Below are 25626 nucleotides of genomic sequence, written 5' to 3'. Positions count from 1 at the left end.
TTCATTTTACACTGTAAAGTCTTGTGATGGTTTTTCCAAGGGCACCTCCAGAGCCGTGCCCAGGGATGTGTGGGTGCTTTACCCAATGCCCTGATCTGCAGCTTTGACACACTAAAAATGCCCTGGGGTGGGGAGGCTGTGACCTCAGCCACCAGGGGCCACAGGTGCTATCAGCTATTTCCTCAGTTTGAACAATTTCAGCAGGGTTAAGGAGAAACTGCAGCGAGAGCTGGGCCCAACCGTCAATTGTGACAGATTTCAGCAGATTTATCCAAAAACCTTTACCCCAGTCTCCCACTTCAGCCCTGGGCATCACCCAGCGCCAGGGTGGGACACAATGCTCTGCCCCGGGCTTTTGTCCTGGAGCTCGTTATCCCGTGGGGCAAAAGATCCAGGAAATCCTCCCCCAGGAGCTTGTTATCCCATGGGGCAAAAGATCCAGGAAATCCTCCCTCCCTGCCTCTGTCCCAGTCCCTCGAGGCTCAGAGAAAGGCTCTCCCTGCACAGGCAGCCGCAGAAATGGGACGGAGCCGCGGTGCTTTGGGGTTTGGTGTTTATTGGGTACACAGCCCTGTGGGGGCTGTGAGCGTCGCCCTGGACACGTTACTCAGTGACACAGCCCCCCAGGGCTGGGCAGCGAAGCCACCCCGCCCTCCCCCGTGCTGGGGAGGCTCTCTGGGCACAGCGGGGACGGCGTGGCCTGCTGCTGGGAGAGGCCCGGCCCTGGCAGCACACCCGGGCAGCTGGGGCCTGTCCCAGCCCTCACCTCCTCTTCACAAACTTCTTGGTGACGGCGTTGGGGTTGAGGCGGCGGCGGCCGGCGCCCAGGGCGGCGTCGCGCAGGTTCAGGTGCGCGGCCCGGCTGTGCACGTCGTTCTCGGCGAAGGGAGAGGCCCCGGCCAGGTAGTCGGGGTCGAAGACGTTGGTTTTCTGCCTGGCCTTGCGGGACAGGCGCTGCTGCGGGAAGCGCTGGTCCTCCACCAGGTGTGGGTTGTTGGCGTGCTTCCCGCCCTGCGGTGCCGGCAGCGGGTACTGCGGGGGAGAAGGGATCAGCCCCGGCTCCCGGGGACTCCCAGGGGACCACGGCCCTCTGGAGAGCTGAGCAGGGATGCCCAAAAACCCTGGGGTCCCAAAAACCCTGGGGTCCAAGTGCAACATCTGGAGGATGTTCCCGGTTTGCTTAGATTCCCTCCAACCTGCCAGCCACAGGCTGGTCTCCCGTCCCTGGGGTCCCAATGGATGAATTTCTACACAGAAAGGGTTGAAGGGTTGCTAAATGTGGGAAGGGGCTGCCCAGGGATGTGGTGGAGTCCCCATCCCGGGAGGTGTCCGAGGAATTGACTGGACATCACTCAGTGCTCTGGGCTGGCTGTGAGGATCGGTCACAGGCAGGCTTCGATGATTTTGATGGTCTTTTCCAACCTCAGGGACTCTGGGATTCCGTGCAGGTACTCACCCTGAGCCCCCGAGGGTTCAGCACCTTGGGGTTGCGTGAGAAATGCATGTGGAGGCTCCCGTCGTCGCTGACGCTCACGGCCACCTTCTTGAGGGTCTTGTTACCGCAGTGGGGGCAGAACACCTTGGTCATGTCCGAGGTGGTCCTGCGAGGGTGGGACAGAGGGGGTTCAGAGCTCCTGGGGCCGCGGAACTCGGGCTCAGCCCGGCCTCAGCCCCAGCACCTGAAGCAGCCGTGGCAGCGCAGGATGTAGCTCCGGGCCCGGCGGATCAGCATCCCGTTCACGGCCAGCACGTGGAGACCCATCTGCAGCAGCACGTTCTGCAAGAGCAGGGACACAGGGGGCCCTGCAGCTGGGCCAGTGACAGCACAAAAGGCTTTGCAGAGGCCTCTGGGACTGAGACCCTGCTGCTCCGACACACAGAGCTGTCCCAAAGCTGCTCTCCCCTGCCCAGGGGCTCAGCCCGGCCCTGCTGGGAGCAGCCCCGAGGTTTGACGCTGCAGCCCAGCACCCACCTGCATGGCAAAGTCCGTGGTGACACAGCCGACCTGGACACCCACAGGAGCAGTGTCACAGTGCCCCATGTCCTGCTGGGCCTGCTTCAGGTTGCTGGGAGTTATCCAGCCTTCGTCATCGCTCTCCTCATCCTCCTCCTCCTCGCCGGCGCTGGCCCCGCCTGCAGAGCTCCGGTGCTCCTCGGGGGGCTCGGGGCTACCGGAGATGGCCTGGGCCGTGCGGGGGGAGCAGATGGTCAGGGCGGCACGGCGGGCTCGGGAAAGGCCAGCCAGGAACGGCAGAGCGAGGACAGGGAGAAGCCTCCGGAGGATTCTCACCAGCAGCTCCCGCAGCTCCTCCTCGATGCTGGGCAGCGGCGGCCGCCAGTACAGGAAGGATCCGAACTGGTCGCTCTCGGCCGGGCCGGTGCCGGGGCCGGGGCCGGGCTGGCGCGGGCCCTTCCCCGCGGGCTTGTGCTGCGGGCACAGCACGGGCAGCGCTCGGCGGGGCTCGCAGGGGCCGCAGCCCCTCGCCCTCCCGCCGCGCCTTACCTTGGCGGGCAGGTGGAAGCCGGCGAGGTGCAGGGGGGCCTCGGGGTGCCGCGGGGTGGAGCTCAGCCGCACCTGAGGGGCAGCACGGGGCGTCGGCGGGGCCGCTGCAACCCACGGGGGGCCGAGGGAGCCGGGCCGCTCCTACCTTGTCCTGCGGCTCCCAGCGCAGGCAGCCGGGGCCGTCGATGTCGGCCTGGAGCTGGCACGCGAGGGCGAGCACCTGCAGGTCGGCGGCCGAGAGGCTCGGGTAGTCCCCGGTCTTCTTGGAGAATTCGGTCACTGCGGGGGGGAACGGCGGGGCCGTCGGGCGGGGCCGGTACGCCGGGGGAAAGGAGGCGCCGCCGGGGCCCGCCCGGCACTCACCGAGGCGCAGCAGCTCGGGGCGCGGGCGGCGGACCCGCAGCTCGCAGGGCAGCGCGGCGAGGCGGCGGCGGGCGGGCCGGTCGCGGATCTCGGCCAGCACCTCGGGCACGGTGTACAGCGCGTCTGCGATGTCCTGCGGGCAGCGCCGTCACGCCGGGCCGTAACCCCTCGTCCCCCCCCGTCCCTCCGGCGTCTCCCCGGTGTTCCCCCGGTACCTGCAGCGGGGCCGCGCTTAGGAACGCGCCCGTGTCGGCCACGACGTGCGGAACACGCGCCATGTCTGCGAGCCCCATGGCCCAGCCCGGCCGCCGTCGTAGCGCCGCGGGAAGCGCGCCGGGAGTTGTGGTCCGGGCGCAGGGGCACGCCGGGAGTTGTGGTTCGGTCGGGGATCGCCGGGAACGGCCGCCGCGCCGCGGGAGCGCTTCCGGCCGGCACGATCACGTGACGGGCCGGGGGTCACATGACGGCGGGAGCTGGAGCCGGGGAGCGGGAGCGGAGCGGCCGCCGGTAACGGAACGGGACGGGTCGGGACGGGACGGGCTGGGCGTCGCTTCCCGGCCCAGCCCGGGGCGCTCCCGTCCGTCCGCCGGACGGGCCTGGTGGGGCGCTCCGGCCGCCGGGAGCTGCTCAGCCTGTGCCGGTACCGGCCCGGGACACCGGGGCTGCGGGGGGACCTTTGGCCGGCCGCCTCCTCTGCGCGGTGCCCACAGCTCTCGGCCCGGTTCTGTGCGGGGCTGCGGGGCCGGTTCGGTGCTCGGTGTTTGCTGCCGGGGCGGCGGCCCCGCCGGTGAGCCGGGAGGCCAGGCCGGGCTGGCGGAAACGGGAAGCCGGGAAGGAGGGGAGGCCTCGGCCTGGCCAAGGGGAATGCCGGCGTGGGTAGGGTGCGGGAGCGCCCCGGGCCTGCCCCGCTGGGCTGAGGCGGGGTTCGGGACGGGAGGAGCCCTCGGGACAGGAGAGCTGTGCCCGGAGAGTGGCGCCGGGCACCGGCGGCGTCTGAGGGCCCAGAGGTGTTTGTTAACGGGACCGGGGTGTCAGAGCGAGTGACTGAGAAATAGTGTGGAGTCAGGAAAAGAGGGAAGGGGGAAAAGAGTCAGGATGTGAAAGAAGGAGGATGGAGACAGCCCAGCCGGGACAGGGCTGGGCACGGGCTGGCACAGGAGGGGCATGGCCCCGATGGAACCCGTGTGGTGTGGAGCTGGGGACATGAGGAGTATCCCATATCCTCAGGGAAGGTGTTCTGTGGGCTGGGGTAATGGAATGGGAGTGAGTCTGGTGAGGGGCAGGAGGCTGGGATGTCCTGGGATGTCCAGGAGCCCTGACTGCCATGGATGGAGCCAGGACAGTGGCTGGGCAGTGCCAAACAGGACTTGCAGGCAGAGGTGGGGGCTGTATGAGGCACAGCCCGGTCCTGGGGTGCCAGGCAGGTTTGCTGTACCGGCACGGAGACCCTGGGAGAGGGGATTTCACAGAGAATCTGCCATGGGATGGAGCTCGGTACAGTTTAAGGAGAGTGTAGAGAGAGGGCAGGGAAGAGGTTCCTGCACAGGGAGAGGGGCTGGAGCTGCTTCCCTCTTTTCTTGCTTCCCCTGCTCAGAGGAGGGGGAGGTTGGCAGTGGTCCCAGGCAGGCAGGTCTCGGCTGGGCTCTGACCTTGGCCCCGTCCTCTGCCGCTCCTGGGGATGGTGGGGAGGAGGCTGGAGCAGGCCCACAGCCGACTCCGTGGTCCCAGCGCAGCGTCTCGTGCTCCTGCGTGATGTGTGACCTCATCCCTGTGGTCGCTGCTTTGGGCAGAGGCCCTGGCCACGCGTCCTGCCACCCTCCCCGGTGTCACAGCGTGTCCCTCTGGTCCGGGGGTGACACGATGGTCTTGGAGGCCTTTCCCCGCCTCAGCAATCCTGTGGGATTTGGTGCCATGATGAGACCAGGGCTGCCCTCGAGGGCTGTGGTTCCTGTGCTGTGACCAGACCTTCCCCCGCCCAGCCGCTGCCGCCGTGTCCTTGCCATCTTGTTGGTGATGTGTCAGTGTCCCCCAGGGCGAGGCTTTGGTGGCTGCTCTGTCCCCCAGCAGCACGGACCTGTGGGTCAGGGCTTCGTGTGCCCAGAGGGGTGTGTGGAGGTGGCAGTGCCCAGCTCAGCCCCTGGCGCTGCCGTGTCGGGGTTGCTCCCGCAGGGACACAGTGTGGCCTTCGGTGCGGGGCTGGTTTGTCAGGAGAGGGAGCCTGTGTGTCCCGGGGGCTGCCCGGCCCTTTCCCCGTGTCCCTGCCGTGCCGGGCACTCGCAGCACCGTCGGGCTGTGTTTGGGCTCCCTGGGTGCCCTGGCAGCGGTGCTGAGGTGTCTCCTGTCTCTGCTTGCAGCTGGGGGTGATGCCATGGCCGCTGCCAGCTCCAGCAGGGCCAGGGCCGGGCCGCCCTGCGAGAAGTCCCCGCTCTCCGTGAAAGGTGGGTCCTGCTGCAGGGGTTCCCCTGCCGGGAGCGTGTCCTGTGCGCTCTGCCTGCACCCGGGGCTGACACAGGACACACGGGGGGAGCAGGGGCTGGGCATGGCCGGCGCTGCCCTGCGTGTCCTCCACGGGCCGGGCCGCCCTGCCCTGCCCTGCCCTGCCTGGCCCTGCCCTGCCGTGGGGACGTGGCTCCAGGGCTCTGCCGGGCCCGTGCCGCTGCTCCCGTGGCCGCGAGATGGCTCCCGGCGCCCGGAGCCGCTTCCATCCGAGCCGCATCCAGCTCTGCCCCTCCGCAGGCGCTGCCGGCCCGGGGTGCCCCGCGGTGGGGAGGTGTCCGTGGGGACAGTGGCAGTCCTGGCGCCCTGGGAGGGGTGAGGCTGGGCACAGGCATGGGCAGGGCTCGGTGCCAGCCATCGCTGCCAGCAGGAGCGTTGCTCCCCGCTGCCCCTCTCCCGGCACTCTGCTGTGAGTGGTGGCGCCCCGAGCTGGCAGGGGACAGGGCAGGGGACAGGGTGTCTGGCAGGCCTGACGCTGGGCCTGTCCCTGCCCAGTTGTGTCTGTGAAGCCCAAGGCCCAGAGCCGCCCGGCACGGATGAACTGCTACGTGGAGGTGGCCGGCGACGGGCTGCCCAGTGAGACCAAGAAGACGGGGAAGCAGATGGGGATCTCTGAGCTGCTGTGGAACGAGAGCCTCACCCTGTGAGTCTGTGACCCCCGCCGTGGGGCTGGGCAGGGGCCGGCCCCGTGTGCCCCTCTGTGCCACCGCCTGGGGACACGGGTGTCACAGAGCTTTGCCCCTTGTGTGAGGACGCTGCCAGAGATGGCCAGGCTGGGAGGGGAGGGTCTCCCATTGCCCCGTGCCCTCGCCCACCCTCCTCTTCTCCTTTCCTGTGGCACTGCCTGCTCCACAGGCATGGAGCAGCCATGAGGCCGCGGTGACAGCCCCCTTCCCCGCTCTCTGCAGGAATGTCACGGCTCAGAGCCACTTGGAGCTGAAGGTGTGGATCTGCCACACGCTGAGGAACGAGCTGCTGGGCACTGCCTCCCTCAGCCTGGGCAGCCTGCTCAAGGGTGGCAAACGTACGTACAGGGACGGGGCAGGGGACGGGGCAGGGGTGGCTCCGTGGCTGCTGCCCTCCCGGCCAGGGAACAAGGTGCCGTTGTGTGCGGGGCGTGCAGGAAGCCGTACCTGCGTCAGGCCGGGCGCCGCGGCCGGCTCGGAAACACAAACACAAACCCCTCCGCTATTTGCCGCCGTTTGCGGTTGCCAGAGCGCGGCTCGTGACAGCAGCTCCCACATAAAGGCGGCCATTCAGGGCTGGGGCGGCGCGAGCGGCCGCGGGGGCTGGAAAGGGCTGGCGCTGTCTCTTCCAAGCAAAGCTTGTGAGACACAGACCTGGTATTGAGAGGGGAGAGGGGCCTCCTGCGCCCCGAGGGATTCGGGGCTGGTTCAGACCCTCCCCGGTGCTGGGGGCTGGGGTGAGCTGCCTCCCCTGAGCTCTCAAACCGCACCGTGGTCCTCGCCGTGGCTCTGGGTGGCACCGGGTGCTGTGGCAGTGAGGGACACGCGGGAGCTGTGCTGCTGCTGCTGCTGTTGTCTTCTCACGAGGCCTCTGGGGACTTGGATGTGTGCCTGGGGCTGGCTCTGTTGGGGTGTAGCTGCCAGCCAGCCCCACAGCTGTGGGATCCGAGCCCCTGGGCACCGTCCCTGCAGCCGTTACTTCCCGAGGTGTGCAGGGGCCGTGCCGGGCTCCCGGAGCCGCCGCGGTTCCCGCCCTACCTGCGCCGCCATGGGGGCACAATTGGCTCTTTCATTCCCGGCCATCCCGGGGGGCTGTGTGGAAAATGAATGGAAAAGGCAACTGGCTGTTCTAGCTTGTCCGTTAACATCCCCCAGAAAAAACGTGTCAGATTTTTCCTTGACACTGCGGGCTGGGAGGGAGGAAGGACTCTTAAAGCTGCAGAGCCTGCCCTGCCCTGCCTGGGAAGGTGCTGCCATCTCCTCCTTGTCTGGGCTGGGATCTGCTCTCTCTTCTCTGCAGGCTCATGCTCAGCCTTTGGGCTTTGCTGCAGGGCTGCTGGGGATCCCACGGGAGCCCGGGAGGTCCTTTCCTCAGGGGCTCCTCTCCTCCTGGGAGTAGGGCAGTGTGTTCCCTCTGCCTGCCAGCCTGAGGAAGGGGCCGGCTCCGGCAGGGGTGTGCAGGAGGCATCCGGGATTTCATCCATCCTGAGTCAGACACTTAATGTGAGGGACAGTGAAATGCATGTGCTCCCTGCCACTGGAGGGGCCTGGCCCTGCTCTCCCATCCTGAGTGCTCAGCCAAGAGTGAGCTCCTGCCGGGCAGCAGCCTTTCTTTGTTGGGTTTGTTTTGGTTTTGGTGAGGCTTTATGGAAGATACTGATTTGTGAGTGTAGCTGTGGCCTGGGGCTCATGTTCCTGTTCTCCTCAGTGGGCAGGGCAGTGTCCCCAGTGCCGGTGACACCGGTGGCAGTGTGTGCCAGGCTCCCTCCTGCCTCATGCCTCACCTCAGAGGGAGAAGTCTCAGCTCTGCAGCATGGCAGGAGAGCTCAGTGATGAGGCCTGAGCTCCGGGAAGGCTGTGGGAGCCTCTGGAGCTGACAGCCTGGCTGTCACAGGAGCTCCTGCTGGACTGCAGCGCTTCCCAGCGCCTGCGGGGCCTCTCGCTGGCAGGTAGCCCCTCCTGCCTTCCCGGGGATTGGCCGGGGACGTGAGGGTGGCTCAGGACCGGCTCAATCACCGGCACGGGCTGGAGCCTTCCAGGAGCCCAGCTGCTCCCAGGGCTCCCATAAAACAGCTCGTTTGCCATGGCACGGCCCCGGCCCCCGAGCTCCTGCTGCTGCGGAGGCTCCTCTTTGTTCCCGGGCTCTGGGAGCCCATCCTGGGCCTTGCTGGTGGTGCCAGGGCTTTACAGATCCCACAGAGCCCTGCTGCGGTGCCCCAGGCAGGGTGGGTGGAACTGTAGCCTCCTGGGCTCCTGCAGGGCACCAGCAGCAATTCCCAGCCTCTGGAAAACTGCAGCTGCACCCCATCGTGGCTGTGATGCCAAAGGAGCTGTGCTGTGCTGCGTGTCCCAGCAGCTCCGTGAGGATGTAATCCCACAGAGCTGCTCATCCAGCCAGTGGGTCACTAGGGGGATTGGAGAGTGCCCATCCCGTGTCACCGTTCAGGGGAATGATGCGGAGACCTGAGGCCCTCCTGGTTATCCCTGGCAGATAAACGGAGTGGGGCACAGTTGTCTCTAAGCTGCTGGTGGTTGAGGTTGGATCAGCAGCTAAGGCAAAGCTTCCCTGGGGAGACTTTCATGGGACTCTAAAGATTATCCCTTCCCCTAAATTCTGGGCTCCTTCTTGGTTTGGGGATGTCTGTGGAAGGTTTAACTTTTGCCTTGCTTGTTCCTGGAGGGACTGTAGCCAGGGCATGGAGCCATTCTTTCTGTGGGAATGCACAGAGGCTGAGCCAGTCTTCACCTGCTGCCAGGTGAAGCACCAGGGAGCTTCAAAGCACCAGGGAGCTTTGATTCATCCCAGACAGAGCCTGGATGATCACATGGAGCTGTTGGAACGGGAACCGGCCTTTGCATCCAGCGGGAGTGGGCAAGGAGCTTGGCACTGGGTTTGGGAAGCTGAGAGACTGGGAAGCTCGTTCTGGCTGTCTGCGTGAAAATCTTCTGGGATGCAGCTGTGGAGATGGAGCCTCCTCTCACAGGGTCTTCCAGAGGGGCTGCCCATCCCGTGTGCAGCTCCTTGGGGTCAGGCACGTGTGGTTCCTGGGGCTCCCAGGGCTGGGGCTCAGCCCCGGGGCCGATATCACGCCGGCTGCTCCCAGCCTCGTTTGGCGGAACCGTAAATCCGCTTAATGGGCCGGGTGGGAATTCCAGCTCACCTCTGCTAAATGGGAGCTCTGATGCTGCGTGCAGGGCACTGGAAGTAGCTGAACTGAGACCTTATTCAGGACCAAATCACCCCCCGACCCCCTCCCAAAATAATAATAATAATCCCTCTAACATTCTGGCAGCCGGCGGGACAGAGGCAGCCTTTGTGCTGGGCCCGTCGGGGGACGCGCCGTCGGTGCAGCAGCAATGTCCCTTTGTGCGTCCCGCACGCTGCGCGGGGACAGCGAGTGGAAGGTTCTGCGAGTGTTTATTTTCTTTAAAAAAGCTGGAGGGGGCGGAGGGGGGAGAAGGAAGCCGGCTGGGAGGTTCGTGTTCACATCCTGCGCCTGGAGACACCTCGTCTTTGCGCCTCAGCCGGGCGCCCGCACAATGAGGGCTTGTGCGGCCCCCGAGCGCGGCGCGCCGAGGGGGATGGAGGGACCCCGGAGAAAAGGCAGATTCCTACGGCTCGCAGGAGCCACGGGGAAACAGGGTCTGGATTTGTTCTGGTTTTTGGCTGCGCTCAGTAGCATCCTCTGTCTCGGGCTCTTAAAACTGTCTGTGAGGTCGGTTTCCCATGGAAGCGAGCGGAGTGCGGCTCGGTGAGGCAGAGGGGAAGGCCAGGCTCAGCAGAATCCCTTGTGGGATGGTGGTGGTCGGTGACAGAGCTGTGCTCCTGCTGTGCAGGAGAATCCTGCCTTCTTGGCACTAAAAACTGGAGACCTCCCTCCGATCCCCGCGTGCCGCCTGTCCCGCGGCAGCCCCGTGTTCAGTGCCGGCCCGGTGTCGCTGGGTTTTGGGGGGCCTTGCAGAAGGAAGTGACCAGTCCCAGTGTGGGACAAGGCCTCCGTGGGGATGTGGGGATGTGCTTCCACCCCGCTCCTGCCGGCCTGAGCCGCGCCCCGTCCCCGCGTCACACCGGGACAAAGCAGGTTGCTAAAAAATGGTGCCATTGTGTCATGAGCAATCCGTGTATAATAAAAATATTATTTGAGCAAATGAGTCAGGAAGCGTCTGGGCCGGTGTCCCAGGCTGGTGCAGCCAAATTTTTCTGGCCTTCTGTGACGGAGCCGGGTGTTTCAGTCTGGCTGGCACTGGCAGGCGTTGCTGTGATGGGGTGGGTGCTGAGGGCTGCGCTGTGCCCCCGCTGCCCCCAGGGACCAGCAAAACCTTGCTGAAGCTGATGAGGCTGGGCTGGCTCACACAGGAGGGAGTGGAGCTGGCAGCTGTGTCCAGGAGCCTCCCAGGCCCTGGCACCCTGTCCAGAACCTTCTGTGAGTGCGGCCCAGTGCTGCAGCAGTGTTCTGTTTGGGGACAGCCCTCCGTGCTGGCTTTGTTCAGTGAGTTGATGCCTGTGGATGTGGATGAGGGATGCTCAGGACCCCTCCTGCCCCTTGTGTCATCTTAAAGGAGCCCCTCAGTTTAGGAAGGATTTTGAGATACTTGAGCGTGTCCAGAGGAGGCAACAGGGCTAGTGAGGGGCTTGGAGCACAAACCCTGTGAGGAGTGGCTGAGGGAGCTGAGGTTGTTTATCCTGGAGAAAAGGAGACTCAGGGGTGACCTTGTCACTCTCTAAACCCCCTGAAAGGTGCCTGTGCTCAGGTGGGGCTGGTCTCTTTCTTCAGGCAGCACTGACAGAACGAGAGGACACAGTGTTAATCTGCACCAAGGGCAATTTAGGTTGGATATTAGGAAAAAGTTTTTTATGGAAAGGGTGATAAAATGCTGGAATGGCCTGCCCAGGGAGGCGGTGGAGTCACCATCCCTGGATGTGTTTAAAGAAAGCCTGGATGTGGCACTGGGTGCCATGGTTTAGTTGAGGGGTTAGGGCTGGGTCGGACTCGATGGTCTTGGAGGTCTCTTCCAGCCCGGTGATTCTGTGAACTCCCTTGGCTTTCCTGCCGGGATGTGCCCTACAGCCCCAGCTCGTGGGTGTGTGAGCGCTGGGGCTCTCGCTGTCGCGGCCCTGGGCAGCTGCAGCCCCAGCAGAGGGCTGAAGGGATCCCCCAGGGCTGCTGAGGGGGATGTCCCCCAGGAGCCGGGCTGGGCTGGCCGCGGTCCTCGGAGGGTGCGGGGCCGTCGCTGGAGGTGCTGTGGGACAGGTGGCCCTGAGGGAGGGGGCACACCGTCCTTAGGGGCCGGGGGAGGCTGACACGGGCCCGGGGCGGTGCAGACGCCTCGGGCAGGGCTGGCGGCCTGGCGGTCACCGGGGGTCTCTTTCTCCGTGTCCGTGTGCCGCAGTGGAGAACAGGCAGCTGACCCTGGACCTGCAGACGGAGAACAAAGGCAGCATTGTGTCGGGCGGAGAGCTGACGATTTTCCTGGACGGGCCGGCTGTTGCTCTGGGCAGCGTTCCCGACGGCAGTGCCGGCTCGGAGGGTGAGTGCCCGGCCCGGGGAGCGCAGCGGGGCGAGCGGCACCCCCGGGACGGGGTCCCAGGGCCAGCAGCCACCTCCGAGCCCCTGAGGCCCCTGCCCACCCCGGCACAGCCCCGTGGGCTCCCACTGAGGCCTGGCAGGAGCAGAATGGGAGCGTGGAGGGCTCACAGCAGCCTCCGCTGCGGCCCGGGAGGAGCGGCCCTTCCTTCCCCAGCCCTCCTCCAGCCTTCCACCCGGGTCTGCCCCTTCCCTCGCTGGCTGTGAGGGAAATGGTGTCAGCATCTGCTGATCCCTCACTGGAGCTCCCCGTGGCAGGGCGTGCACGGGGTCCTGGGCTGGTGGCTGATCTCTCAGCGTTGCCAGAGGGGCAAAGCTCGTACAGGACAGGGGTTGGGGCATTGCTTTCCCTTGGCTCCTTTGTCACTGGAAGACAGAAGCTGTGAAGTGTGGGAGCTGTGGATGCAGTGCTGTCCCTCTGGGGGGGCCGGGCAGTGTGGTGGGAGGTGGGTGCTTGGTGCTGAGGGTCTGTCCTGCTAGGGATGGGGCTGTTGTGCTTTTGGGGCTCCTTTCGGGAAGGAGGGTACATCTACAGGTGGTTCAGTCCCTTTCTTCACCCCTTGTTCTTCCCCCATGCAGGGTCCCAGGTGCCTGGACGGGACCCCAGCAGCCCGGCTGTGGCCACGGAGGGCCGGCACCAACCCCCCAGCACCAACTGCTTTGGCAGCAGACCCAGGTGAGGGTCCCGTGAGGCGTCTGTGACTGAGGGGTCCCTGTGGCTGGGTTGTCCCTGTGCTCTGCACCCCACTCCAGATCTCCCAGTGAGCCCCTGTCAGGCAGCACACGGGGGTCTGGAGCAGGGGTGGCCTGTGCTGGGGGGCAGCAGAGCTGGCAGTGCAGAGGGGTGGCTGTACAGCTGGGGCTGGCCTGAGCCTCTGCTAAGGTGTTGGTGTCTCAAGAGATATCAGGTCTGTGATGGCTCACAGTTTCCACCGGTTGCTCCACTGGCAGCTGAAAAAATGGTCTGGGAGTGGGGCAGGCTGTGACCAGGCAAACCTGCAAAGTGGGGTCCCTTCAAATGGGGATCACAGGAACCCCAGCCCTTCCCTCTGGCCAGGCTGGGAAGCACAGTGCCCCTCCGGGCAACAGCCACAGGGAGATGCTTACAGAGGTCCAGGGAGAGCAGGAGAAGCAGAGCTGCAGGGAAATAACAGCTGCTTCCAGAGGAAGTGAGATGCTTGGGCAGCAGGCCATCCTGCACCTGGCTCCCTGCCCTGCCCTGCCCTGCCTCCTTGCCGGGCTGGAATGGCTCAGCGCTGCTCCTTTTGCAGCTGTGGTTACTGAGAGACGTGTCACACTGTCAACATGGAGTCGAATTTAACACCTATTTATATTTCCAGAGCATGGCAGTGGCCCAGCAGCCTGTACAGATGTTCTGGGTAGGAGTGTGGCTGTGGGGAGGGAGCGTGCAGCCTGTCCGTGGGAGGCTGTGCGTGGCCCAGGCTCAGGAGCCACTCTCAGCTACAAGCTCCACACCTTGAGCTCTTCTGCTCCTTCACCTGCTGGGCACACACCAGAGTTGATGTTTTTGGCTCAGAAAGTGACCTTGTCTTTGTTGTGTGTTCGTCTCCCACCCGAGGAGGGGGAGGGATGGCAGTTGGGAGCAGTTTGTGAAACACAGTTTGTGGCCTTTTGTGGTGGCTGCTCCCGTTCATTCCTGCTGTCCAGGAGTTGGAGCCTCCCCAGGGGTGGGAAGTGCTCGGTGACCTATCTGAGCTGGGCTTAGCAGGCACTTAGCAGCTCTCAGGAGGTGCTAGAAAACCTGCAAAGAAAATTCTGCTTTGGGAAGCTGAGCCCGGGCGCTGCTTGTTGCCCGTTCCCCGCTGCTTTCCCATCGGCTGTGAGGAGTTTCTGCTTCAGGTGTCACCTTGAGTGTGGTGAAGTCTGGCCAGGACTAGTGCAGGGCACCTTCAGACACCTGCCAGGTGTGCCTGCCATCAGCCAAATCCCCTGGCTGCCCTGCTATGGAAACCTCCGAGCTGGTTCTCAGTCCATGCTGCGCTCACCTGAATTTGGGGTTGTTGTGGACGTACCTGCTCAGTTTGATGTGGTGCTGCTGCGCGGGGCAGAGCAGCTCTCTGTGCCCACAGTGGAGGCAGCTGCGTGCTCCAGAGTGGAATGTGTGTCCCTTGCACTTGGGAATGTTGTTTGATGGTTGCTGTGTTTATACACAGAGCCGTGTTTATTTTCTTGGGCTTGGTGATGGACGCTGGCAAAGTGCTCAGCAGCAGGATGGGAAGAAAAGGGGCATTCTTTGCTCCTCAGCTATTTCTACACTGTCCCTGCAAGGGAAATTGCTTGGTCAGGGCTTCTCTTTCTTCTCCTGAACAAATGTCATCTTGGGATTTGCTGCTAATCTTGGTGATTGGGTGTGAAATTCCACAGCCCTCTGTGCAGGGAGAGAGGGAGCTCCGGCTGAGAGCTGGGGCCATGGGTGCCTCAGCCCCTCTTTGTGGAGGCCCTGGCACAGGGTGCCCAGAGCAGCTGTGGCTGCCCCTGGATCCCTGGCAGTGTCCCAGGCCAGGTTGGACACTGGGGCTTGGAGCAGCCTGGGACAGTGGGAGGTGTCCCTGCCATGGCAGGAGTTGGAACAGAATGAGCTTTCAGGTCCCTTCTTACCCAAACTACTCCTTGATTCTCTCATTTGAGTGCTGGGGGATGTGGCTGCCTCTCCCCACCTTGGCAGGGCCAGGAGGAATTTCTCAGCTCCGTGTTTTGGGAGCTGTGCTCTCGCTGCCCTCATGGCCCTGAGGCTGTCCCGGTTGTTTCCCCGAGATCGTGCCCTGCTCCCCAAAGCCAGCACTGGCTCCAGCCTGTGCTCTGCCCTCCCTCCTCCTCGGCCACAGCTTGGGTTGTGATGTGCTGAGTGAGGCTGAGACATGCTGCCACCTCTGCTGCATCTCCTGAGGGACCTTGTGGCCACCTCAGCTGCAGGAACAGGCCGTTCCTGGGTTTCCTGGCTGGGGTCCGTGTTGGCCACCGTGGTGAGGGGACTCCGCCTTGGCACAAGGGGAAGAGGAAAGGTTGATGTCACCTGGCTGATGCCACTTTACTCTTTGGCATCCTCTGCCCCAGCCCAGGAGGGGCAGTAGGGCAGCCAGCCAAGGTCCCCAGGGCGATGGGGGGCAGCGGGGTCTTGCCCCCAGCATGGGAGAGGGGCTGCCATCCACACACCCCTTCCATCCCACACCCGTCTCTTCCCATCCCTGCTCTGCCTGGTTTTTTCCTTGCTCCTATTTTAAGCACACGCTCCCATCCCGCCACGCTCTGTGGCCTTGCTGGGTTTGTTTCCAGTGTCTATTAAAAGACAATGCCCAGATGGGAGCACTCGTAGGAGGGCTGGGCTGGGCGGCGGGCTGGCTAATTCAGGCTGGTAACCCTGTGCCGCCGGCTGCCAGCCTGGAAACATCCTGTTTTGGTTTCTAAAAACTCCCTGGGCAGTTCTGAGCTCATCTGTGCTGAGCAGGGCAGGGACCAGACCCATCCCGTGCCAGGGAGGTTGGTCCCACCTGCCCGCTCCCCTCTGGCCAGGGCTCCAGGGGCCGTGCTGGCTCCAGCCTCACCGTGGGGCAAACTGGGGAGAGGTCCCAGCCAGATTTTGGGAGAAGGGTGGTATCGGTGTGCCCTGCTGAGCCGTGGCAGTGAGGGGCCCCCTTCACCTCCTGGTGGGGAAGAGGAGCCTCTCCTCTACCCACAGATGCTCCATGTTCCTGGGTGCTGGTGGCCAAAGCAAACCCCAGCACGGAGCCGTGTCTGGGGCCAGCCGGGGTTTTGGGGAGTTCGCTGTGTGAGGAGCCCCGGGCTGGGGCTGCCCTCCCAGGGGTCTGTGACTCACTCAAGGAGTCACAGCAGCTCCTGCTCTGCCCGTGCCTCTCGTCTAATCTATTTTCAACAGCCATCTCCTGCTTTCCCATGTCTCCTCCCAATCCCAGCCCTGCCGTGAGCCGCTCCCCCAGGAGAGCAGCTTTGGAGTGAGTGGGAGGGTTCCAGCTGCTGGAGCTGCTGAGAGTGGCATGACTGATCTGTGCCCTGTTGCTGCCAAGCTGCTGTCCCCTCCCAGCACCAGCCCTGAGACTTGGGGACAGTTTGTGGGTTTTGCCCTTTTAAGGTAGATTTTGGCTGGGAGAAACCGATGCCCTTTTCCCCGCAGTCTCTACCCTCCGTGGTTGCTGCCTGGGCTGCCAGCCTGGGTGGAGGCGCCTGGGCTCTGCCTCTGCTCCCCAGGCCCCCTGGATTTGGGATGGCAGCATCTCCCCTCCTGCCCTGCCCCTCGCCTCGATCATAGGAATGAATTCCTAAGGTGAATCCTAGCTTTTTCAGGAATGCCTTTGTGCTGCCCTGGGAGCCCTGGATGTTCCAAGGGAGTGGGTTTGTTTGGGGGAGCTGCAGGTGCTCTGCCAGTGAAGGTTGGGCTGCCCTGGCCATGGAGAAGAGTGGCTGGTGGTCTCCAGGGTGGCAGTGACTCCCCAAGAGATGGAGCAGCTGCACCTCAGCTGGTCACAACTCGTGCTGTGATTTCAGCTCTCATCTTTCCCAACTGCTTGTTCCCTGCTTTTCTGGAGGCCACAGCTGTCCTGGGAGCACCTTCCTCACCTGCCTCTGCGCTAGGTGTGGAGCCAGGCACGAGGTGAGGGTGGTGCAGGACCCGGGGCTGGTGTGGGATCTCCCGGGATGTGCAGGGCTGGACGGAGCGAGCTGGGATCCACGGTGGTGAGCAGACGTCCGGCTGCGAGCGTCCAGGGCCGCTCCTTGGCATGTAGAGGGACCACCTGTGAACAAAGCAAGGTGGTGTCACCCAGGGGACTCCTCCATGGGTCTCTGCCACCGGCAGGTGTGTGCCAGGGCTGTGGGCAGGTCTGAGCAGGCAGCATGAAGCTCCAGGCGCTGCCCTGAGCACGGAGCCGTATCCCGGCCCTTCCCAGGGGACACCGGTGGCCGTGCCGGGTGGAAGCAGCATCAGACCGGGGTGAGAAGACAGGAGTGAGGTTTTTCCACGTGATGTCTCTCACCTGCCGCGTTCCCTTCCCTTGCAGGACGCACCGACACGCGGCCGGAGCAGCCCGGGGGAACGCGGGCAGCGGAGAGCAAAGTCCCAGCGCCAGGAGCCGGCACCGGCAGCAGCCCAAGAGCTCACAGCACACCAGCGTGGCCAACGGCGTGGCCACCAGCATGGCCAACGGCGTGGCCACCAGCATGGCCAACGGCGTGGCCAACGGCACAGGTGACCCAGCGCTCGTGGGAGGGGGGGCAGAGCTCAGGGAGAAAATTAATCTCTGCTGAGATGATGAATCTTGTAGTGCCCGGGAATTGTGTCCCTGTGGAGTGACGGGGTTTTATTGATTTTCCCTCTGATAAGCCAGGCAGCTCGGCAGAGTGCACTGATCTGTGCTGCCTTGTCAGGAATGATTTCTGTGGCTCCACTCTGAGTCACCTGCTCCAGGTGTTTAAAAGGACACTGGGACAGCAGTGTCACCGATTTCACAGTGACGAGGACAGTGGTCACCAGTGAGTGGACTTCTTTCAGGGTTCAGCTGAATTTCCCATCAGTCTTCAGTGAAAATGTTCTGAAGGGGAGGAGCAGCTGCCTGTCAAGCACCAGACAAGACAAACCCACCTCTCAAACAGGGCTGCTTCTTACAACACTGGCTATTTTTGGAAAGATCTCTCTTGTCATTTCTTGGATTTGTCCACAAAGCCATAAATCCCTTGTGGAGCAGGACTGGGACCTGCTGAGTACCTGACTATGAAGTCACACATGGCTGATTTGTTTTTCTTCTCTGGCTCTTGTGGAGCATTTCCTGCTCCTCCGCACTGCATTTGCTTTTGTGGGAGATGAGGAAGAGGCAGAGTGCTTTGTTTTGGATAGAAGGAAATGTTCAACCCAGAAGGAGTTGGGTATTTTTTGACGTTTCATTGGGAAGACCTGGAGCAAAGCAATTTCAATTTTGCCAAAGCCCATTTTTGCCGAAGCCCAGCCCTCCCCAGGCTCCTTGCTCTGTGGACAGTCCCTCAGGCTGGGGAGAGGGATTTTGATCCCAAGTACAACTTGGCTCTTTGGCTTTGGTGTATTTGAAATGCTTTGTACTGGCCCAGCCACGGCCTCCTGGTGGCTTTATGACTGTGCCATCCTCGTTGCTGTTTTACCACCCTCCATGCCTCCTGCAGGTCCTGCCAGCAATGGCTTGGGATGGAGAGAGGAGTGTTTTGTGTGGCTGGGATTAGTGCTGGACACCCTGCAATGCCTCTAGAAACCAACCTCTTCCCGCTCAGTTTGGCCCATTTTGGTGACACTGCCATGTTTTTCAAGCAGGTTGTTGCAAGAACAGCCCCGTGACACTTGTCACTCAGGGCTGTAATTTCAGCTGACAATAAAAGGAGATTATTCCCAGGTGTGTTTTCCCCACAGCCAAATTGTTCAGCCCTTGCTGTGTTCCCCCTTATCAGGAACTGAACTTTGGATCAGCTTTTCCCTGCAGGATCCCTCTGGTGCTGGACGATGTTGTCCTGCCACCCTCCAGCTGCCAAGCAGAGTGTCCTGAGCATTCTGCATCTGTAGCTCTTCAGTCTCCCCTCCATGAGGGTTTATGCTGCTTTCTCCTACAATGCTTCTCGATATCTGGGCTTCCCTTACAGTTTTTTATGTTTCTCAGCTCTAACTCATGCAAATCTGTCTGCATCCCTCACTCCTTTATTCCTTGTTCCTGGGTTTTTATAAAGCTTTTGCTTTACCACTCCAGCCAGGATGTCTTGTACCAAAGGTTCTCCTCAGCCAGGCTGCCAGGTCTCGGGGTTTTGGCTATCTGGTAAATATTCCTCTAACAAATTCCCTTTCATTTTTTTTGCTCTGAATTTTTTTCACCTTTTTCTTTTTTTTTTTTTTTTGGTAGTTTTCCTTTGCTCTGTCTCTACCCCTTTCCAAAAGTTCCGTGGAATCCAGCAGCGTTGAGCTCTTCCCAGTGCTGTTGACTTGTGGAGCCTGGGTTTCACTCTGCCTCGGGGGAGATGCTGTACTCGCTGTTCTGGAGCTCCCGCTCATTCCCCGAGTTCCCATCCGGGATGCAGCGTGTTCCCAGTGGCAGAAGAGACCCCAGGCACAGCTGCAGAGTTTCCTTCTGCTGCCGTCTCGGGACGGAGGCGATGGCAGCGGCTCCCACAGGGGTGTGGGCGAGGCAGGCGCTGCCTTTGCTGCCGGCTGGGAGCACCGAGGGTGCCGTGCTTGGGCTGTCACCCGCCCCGTGCTCCGCTTCCCGGGAAGATCAGCCTGCCCTGCCCCGTCCCTGGTGCTGACCTGCTGCCCTGTGCCTTTGCAGTGCCCGGGGATGCCGCGGGTGCCGCGGACACGGATGAGGACGGGCCTGCGGCAGGTGCTGGCGTTGTGGCGTCCGGCACGGCCGACGGCTCCGCTGCTCCTGCCCCTCCTGCCCTGAGCAGCTCCAGAGAGGCGGAGGAAGCGGCCTCGGGCCCCAGCGTGCCCCCGGCCCGCGCTGCCGTGCTGGCCCTGGATGCTCTGCCCCCCGGGTAAGCTCTGCTGTGGCCCTTGGGGAGGGGGGCAGGAACCGGCTGGGCACTGCCGAGTGCTGGGATGAGAGGCTGGGAGGGAGGGAAGGTGCTGGTGCATGCTGGTGCTCAGCAGAGCAGGCAGGGCCTGGGGCAGGCGCCGGGGATCCTGTGCCCCCTGCCTGGCGCTGCTCCCTGTCCTGCCCAGGATGCTCTGGGGTCTGTTCTGTGCCCGCTGGGTGTTTGGGGCACTAAGCAGTGGGTGGCACCTCTGTGCCAAGCAGCCTCTCAGCATCCGTGCCCGTGGAGCAGCAGAGCCCTGCGCTCTCACGGGGCTGCTCAAGGGGGTGGTCAGAGGGAAATCCCAGTGTGGATTTTCAGGGAGCTCCCGCTGAGCAGGAGGGCAGGGACACGCTCAGAGGCACTGGCCACTGCTGGGATGGGGGCAGGAGCCTCCTGGTGCGGTGCTCCTTCTCCTGGTGCGGATGCTGCTCATTCTCCTCCTCCAGGGGATGGGAGGGGGCTGGAGGGGAGTGGGAGCTGCTGGCTCGGGGTGGGGGGCAGCAGTCGGGTCTGGGCTCAGCCCGCAGTGTGCTGCAGCTGCACCGTTCTCCCCGTGTGTCAGACCCCTCGTCCTGGGCGGGGGGTGAAATGGCCTGTGTTTGGGATGAAGGGAGCTGTTTATTTTGCTTTGGCTGAGGCGATGCCTGCAAGGTCAGGGCCCCGCTCGTGTGTCAGTCACAGGTAATTAGGGTTAACGGCTCACTGTGCCTTTATGCGCCTGTGTGAGGGTTTCTGTTCTCCTGGCCTGGGCGCTTCCTGTTTCCAGGCAGCTGGAAAAGTCCAGTGCTCTCAAAAAGGCCTTTATTCCAGCCAGAGCTTATGCCCCTTTCTGCTCCTACCAGGTAGACTGAGGGTCTCCTTTTCCCCACCTGGGCTTGGAAACAGGCTCTTGTTTCTTTGCCGGGGCGGGGAAGCCCACAGATACCTCAGGATTCCGGAGGCTTGGGGGGCTGCAGGCACTGCTTTCTAGGACACACCAGGCTGGCTTTACCTGGCACAGCCAGGTGGAAAGGTGGCCGTGTCCTCCTTGCCCATCTCCCTATGGAGCTCACGCTCACCCAGAATCGGGTGTGTCGGAGTAGGGACGGGGATAAAGCTGTTGTGCTTTGGGAGATGGATGGAGAGGAGCCTTGAAGGGGCAGTGAGGCATTCTCCAGGCTGAGCTCCTGGGATCTGGATCTCTGGGGACACCTTTGGGTAGCACCTTCTGTGCTGGCTGTGGGATCTCTAGGGGGAAAGAGAGCAGTGTGAGCTGTGCTTGTGCTGTGCTGGCCTGGGCAGGGGCAGACCAGAGATCAAGGGCTTCCCAGGTGAAGGAGAGCAGAGAATTGAATCCGTCAAGGCCTCCACGGTGCAGCCCTTCCCGAGAGCTGCCAGAGCAGGTCCTGGGCTAACGGGGATCTGCACAACACTGTGTCCCTGGCGTGGTGTGAATGAGCTTCTGGAGCTCTCTTGAGCCCTGATCCAGCTGGTTTTTGGCGGGCTCACCTCACCACAGAATTACTCTGGCTGGTGGTTTGGGGCCCAGCTCGGGAGGTGGGGATGCAGATAGCCCCTTGCTGGGACGGCTGTGAGAGCAGTGCAGCGCCCTCGGGGACGGCTCTGCTCTGGCACTCCGGGAACAACATCCCCTGCAGAGCTGCCAGGCACGTCCCTCCCGAGCCCTGCCCTGTTCTCTGAGTGTCTCCTTCCTTCCCTGGAGCGTGGGGAGCACTCTCTCCATCCCCTGGAGGGTGGCCCCAGCCTCCCTGCTGGTTTGGGCTGTGACAGACGGTTGGGTTCATGTGGGGATCCCGAGCCGTTCGCTGTGCTCGGATCTCTGTGTCCCAACATCTGCACCAGGTGTGGCTGCTCAACGGCATCCCTCACACAGCTGGGAGTCTGTCCTAGAGGGCTGGAAGATGCTCTGAGCAATTGCAGCCCCACCGGTGCCCAAAAGCTCCTTCCCATCCCCTGGGCAGCGTTCCCCTGCGGTGCCCGAGGCCCCGGGGCTGCAGCTTCTCCTGCTGGGCTTTCCCAGGGGAGGGGAAGGGGCTGCTGGCTGCTGCGTGTGCATCCTGTCAGGGATGATCCCGCTGCCTTGCCCGCACAAAGAGGTGCTTCATGCTGCCTGGCAGAGCCCACGGGGCGGCGGCTCCTTACGTGAGGAGGGCGTTTTGTTTGCACTGCAGGGTTACCTCAGCTCTGCTCCTTCCCAGTGCCTGTGGCTCCCTGCAGACATGGCCATGGCGGGCCTGTGGGCAGCTGGAGGAGAGCTGGCCTGCTGGCTGCTCTGTGGTTGCGGTGTGGCGCTTGTGGGGCGAGCTCCCAGGCCCATGGATCTCCCATGCTGGGGGCCCTGTGGGGCTGGGCAAGGCTGGGTTGTCCCCAGTGTCCCCATCCCCGTGTGGCAGCAGTAACCATGGATCGTCACCGGTGGTGACTCAGGGCAAGCCAGCCCTCGGCAGATTCACTGCTCACATCACCCAGGAGCTGCTGGTGAGGACCCTGTGAGCTCATCAGTGTTTTCACAGGGCTGAGGTGGGGACAGGGGACATCAGGCAGTAGCTGCCACCACCTGCAGCTCTCCCCAGTCCCACGTGGCTCTTTGCAGTCATGAGTGCACCCAGAGGGATCCAGAAACCTGGAGGAGTTCTCATCCTGGGAATTCTGGTCTCTGTAGCCACAGGAATGGTACCTTCCAAGTCCTCAGAGCCGTATGGATCAGAAAATCTGTTGGTGAGACTGGAGGAGCTGTCCAGGGCAATCCCACTGCCCTAAAAGTGCCTGGGCACCTTCTGCCATCTCATGGGGCAGACCTGCTCGTGTCTTAGGACATCCCAGCTGTGCTGATTTTCTCCTTAGAGATTTCACTCTTGTTTTACCTGTCCTGGTGTTTTCTGCTCATGAAGCCCCAAGTTCACGGTTTGTGACCAGGAGTCAGGCTTGGCAGCCCCTCGCCCTAATGGCACAGCAGGTCCTGCCTTGGGCTCGCCCTCAGGGATACCCGCTGGCATCTCTGACCTGTGCCAGGGAGGAGCAAGGTCCAGCGCTGCTGACTGGAAGCAACACTGCAGGTGTTGCATTGGCTCCGCAGGGGCTGCAGCGCAGCTGAGCTGTGTCACTGCAGGAGCGTGGCCGTGGTGAGGGCACCCACCGATGGCATTGCTGTCCCTGGAGCTGTGGGGCTGAGCTGGGATGAGCCCAGGCCGTGGGGCACCGGCACTGGGAGCAGCTCCGTCCCCAGGGCTGTTCCCTGCCAGCCCGGGCTGGCTCCCTGCTGTCACACAGAAGCTGGTGTATTAATTTCCTAGAGCTTTTTGTGGTGATTAATTGAGACAGATGATTGAATGGGGAGAGAGGCCCGTGGGAGCAGAAGTGTGGCAGGAGAACACTTTATCTGTCAGCAGCTGCTGGCTCGCCTCCTCTGCTGCGGGATAAAAGCTGACACGAAAGCACGGGCTCCACAGAGCATTTACCTTTGCCAGGGTAAATTCATTAATGAATTCACGCAGAGAATGGTTGCAGTGTGGCCCTGCAGAGCCAGGCTCGCTGTCACCCGGGCTGTCCTCGGGGCCACACGCGCGTTCAGGCCGGGGCTGTCAGCAGCAAGCCCAGGGCTGCCAGGGGGAGAACGCAGCCCCAACTCAAACACTCCCCTTTGAAGGGGTATTAGGAGAAACCAAACAAAAACATCAGAAACACGGGGCATAAAACCGAGCCTCTGTGAAGTCCTATGCCGACCTTTCTGGGGGAAATTAGGAATTTGTGCTCCAGTTATGCCTGTCGAGGAAGCAGAGTGCTGCAGCCCCTGTCCCAGAGGTAGCTGCCACGCAGACCTGTCAAAAAAAGGCTGCAGTGCCAAGGATGTGAGGGGCTGGGCTCCCTGGCCCACCAGGGGCAGCTCTCTGGAGCTTCCTGGTGCCAGCGAGTATCACCTGCCTCATGATGTTATTTTTCTTGCAGGTGGGAGCAGCGGGAGCTGCCGAATGGCAGAGTCTACTATGTAGACCACAACAACAAGACCACGACGTGGGAGAGGCCCCTTCCTCCAGGGTGAGGGGCTCGGGGGCTGCAGGCCTTGGCTCGGTTGGAGGTCGGCTGTCTTGGAGGGATGTTCACGGCGCCCTGGTGGGAGCTCCACCTGTGTCCCAGCACCCTGTCAGGCCTCATGTGCCCTCGCAGGAGCTCCTGCCAGAGTTACTCACCCTTTGTATTTCCCTCTGGTGGGTCCTTGTCGGGAAGAGCCCCTTTAGGTGTGAGCAGTGGCTGTGCAGGAGCTGGGCACGGGGCCCTCGTGTCGGAGGGTGCCAGTGCGCAGGACCCAGGCAGCGTCAGGCACCCACTGACAGCTTCCTCGGGTGCTCGCAGGTGGGAGAAGCGCGTGGATCCCCGAGGCAGGTACTACTACGTGGACCACAACACCCGCACCACCACGTGGCAGCGCCCCACGGCCGAGTACGTCAGGAACTACGAGCAGTGGCAGTCGCAGCGCAGCCAGCTGCAGGGCGCCATGCAGCAGTTCAGCCAGAGGTTCCTGTACCAGGTGAGAGCTGGCTGTGGCGCTGCCGGGGTCTCACCCGGCTCCCGCCGGTCCCTCCGGGGCTGCCCAGCGTGGGAAGGCGCTCGCTGGGCTGTGTGGGGTCCGTGTGAGCTCCGAGCTGTGCCTGCGTGGGAGCTCACAAACTCCTCAGCTGCCTGCAGAGGCCTTGGGGGAGCGACTCGCTTTTTATAAACCAGCGTGCGTGGCGCTGAAGGGTGGTGGGAGGTGTCCTCAGCAGCCTGTCCCCGAGGTTTCTCCAGTGCCAGTGTGGCCAGCCACACATTCTCCTGTGGCTCCCGTCAGACAAGCCTTGCTGCTGACCTGTGGGGCTGCAGAACCTGCTCTGGGAGCTGATGGAGCCGTGGGAGCCTGGTGTGTAGCGGGACAGGGGGCTCTGGGGCCTGAGCTCAGCCCTCCCCAGGTCTCTGTTGGGCTGAGGACAGCATGGCTGGGTCCTGGGTGCAGCAGGAGCTGCAGTGGAGAGGGCTGCAGGAGCCAGGCACCAGAGAGTGCAGGGAACGAGCTGGACTTGGCCAGCATCCTCCTGCTTCCTCTGCTGCTTCCCCTCGTTCCTGCTTTGGGCTCAGTATTTGCATTTCCTTGCTCAGGGAATGGTCTCGACCATGCTTTTCCTGGGCAGGGCCCACAGCTGTCACGGCCGTACCTTTGCCGTGGATCTGGGGCCAGCTGTGGGGGGTGAGCAGCTCAGCTGAGCTGGGCAGTGCTGGTGGCCGTGGCCTGCAGGGACAGCAGTGCTCGGGACAGGGCCAGGCTGGAGCGGTTCTGGCCCTGGGGCAGTGGTGGATCTGGCCCCGTGCAGTGGTGACACCGCCTGTGCCAGAGGAGGGTGAACAGTGCAGGGCAGGTGGGCAGCGGACAGACACCAACTTCTCAGGGACTTTTATCTCCTCACAGAAAGCCTGGAGTCCCAGCTGGGACTGGAGTGAGCTCGGGGCTCCATGGAGGAGCTCGGCTGCTCTCTGGGAGGGGATGGAGTGCAAAGTCCGTTCTGTGTGGGACACAAAGGGGCCGCTCCCGGGGCTGAGGGAGCAGCTCAGCCCCTCTCCTCCCCCTGCCTGTCCCTCCCTGGATGTCTCCAAGCAGAGAGCCAGAGCCCAGTGGAAGGGGCTCTCCTGAGAGGGGCTCCCCTGGAGCTGCTCTCTGCTGCCCAGCTGCAATCCAGGTCCGTCCCTCTCTCCCAGCCTTGGAGCTGCTCCAGCGCCCTGCGACTCGCCCTGGCCGCGCTCTGCCGAGGGAGGGACTCGGGCTCCAAATTTAGCCTGATGAAACGATTGTACTTTTTGTTTCGAGCTCTGCTGCCAGCAGTGATGGCTCGCGCTCTGCCTCCTGCCCCACAGGGCCTTTCTGCTTGCCTTGCCCCGTCCTCCAGCATCCCTCTGCCCTCCGTGCTGGCGGGACGGTGGCGGGTGAGGAGCGGTCTGGGGGCTCTGGGGAGCAGGGAGCGCTCTCCCAGCTGGTGCCCAGCGCATCCTTTGCACGGAGCGTCTCTGGCACGGTTGTTCCCAGGGGCTGTGGGGCGCTGCAGGAGCTGCCCGGATTTCTGCCCTGGTGGCTGGAATGAGCTGTTTGGAGGTGCAGGGAGCTGGTACCCCTGGGCTGTGTGTGGGCAGCCTGTCCCGGCGGGGAGGGAGCGGACACCGCCCCAGGTCCGAGCTGTGCTGGCCCTGCCGGTCCTGGCACAGGGGGACGGGTACAGGGACAGAGCTCGGGGGGACACGGACTGTGCCAGGCCATCCCGGGGTGCTGGGCTGCCGTGAGCAACACCCAGCCAGGTTTTGGTGCCTCTCTGGGAGCGGGGGCCCTGGCACCCCGAGGGCCGGGGCTGCCCTGGTTCCAGGCTGCGGGTGGCATTCCCTGGGCTCGGGCTGACTGGGATCCATCCCGGCGGGG

General features: G+C 63.1%; 2 protein-coding genes across 4 annotated transcripts in view; one reads left to right on the top strand and one right to left on the bottom strand.

Moving 5' to 3' along the window:
• Window positions 1-536: 536 nt before the first annotated feature.
• On the bottom strand, window positions 537-3184 carry NOB1 (NIN1 (RPN12) binding protein 1 homolog). The gene is made up of 9 exons (XM_040075107.2): window positions 3082-3184; window positions 2867-2999; window positions 2649-2782; window positions 2504-2575; window positions 2291-2428; window positions 1973-2182; window positions 1680-1777; window positions 1457-1601; window positions 537-1032 (listed from the first exon to the last, which is right to left on the bottom strand). Exons 1-9 carry the CDS (start codon window positions 3157-3159, stop codon window positions 763-765), a joined length of 1278 nt encoding a protein of 425 aa, XP_039931041.1. The 5' UTR covers window positions 3160-3184; the 3' UTR covers window positions 537-762.
• A 112-nt stretch (window positions 3185-3296) lies between these two features.
• The window catches only part of WWP2 (WW domain containing E3 ubiquitin protein ligase 2), a 31332-nt gene continuing 9002 nt past the window's right edge, over window positions 3297-25626 (top strand). Inside the window, exons 1-10 of one of the 3 annotated variants that reach the window (XM_040075105.2) lie at window positions 3297-3373; window positions 5221-5304; window positions 5858-6005; window positions 6271-6386; window positions 11440-11577; window positions 12213-12309; window positions 16667-16854; window positions 18944-19151; window positions 23139-23228; window positions 23544-23718. In XM_040075105.2, the coding sequence (XP_039931039.1) occupies window positions 5235-5304; window positions 5858-6005; window positions 6271-6386; window positions 11440-11577; window positions 12213-12309; window positions 16667-16854; window positions 18944-19151; window positions 23139-23228; window positions 23544-23718 (1230 nt within the window). In that variant the 5' untranslated portion in view covers window positions 3297-3373; window positions 5221-5234. Of the gene's footprint in view, window positions 3374-5220; window positions 5305-5857; window positions 6006-6270; window positions 6387-11439; window positions 11578-12212; window positions 12310-15819; window positions 15934-16666; window positions 16855-18943; window positions 19152-23138; window positions 23229-23543; window positions 23719-23752; window positions 24088-25626 lie in introns of those variants that run through there. The other 2 variants (XM_058422054.1, XM_040075106.2) reach the window with 2 other exon arrangements.

The sequence above is a fragment of the Hirundo rustica genome, chromosome 11 (genome assembly GCF_015227805.2).
Source record: "Hirundo rustica isolate bHirRus1 chromosome 11, bHirRus1.pri.v3, whole genome shotgun sequence".
Classification (NCBI taxonomy): domain Eukaryota; kingdom Metazoa; phylum Chordata; class Aves; order Passeriformes; family Hirundinidae; genus Hirundo; species Hirundo rustica.
Note: the sequence above shows the minus strand (reverse complement) of the source record. Positions and strands in the feature narration are given on the sequence as shown.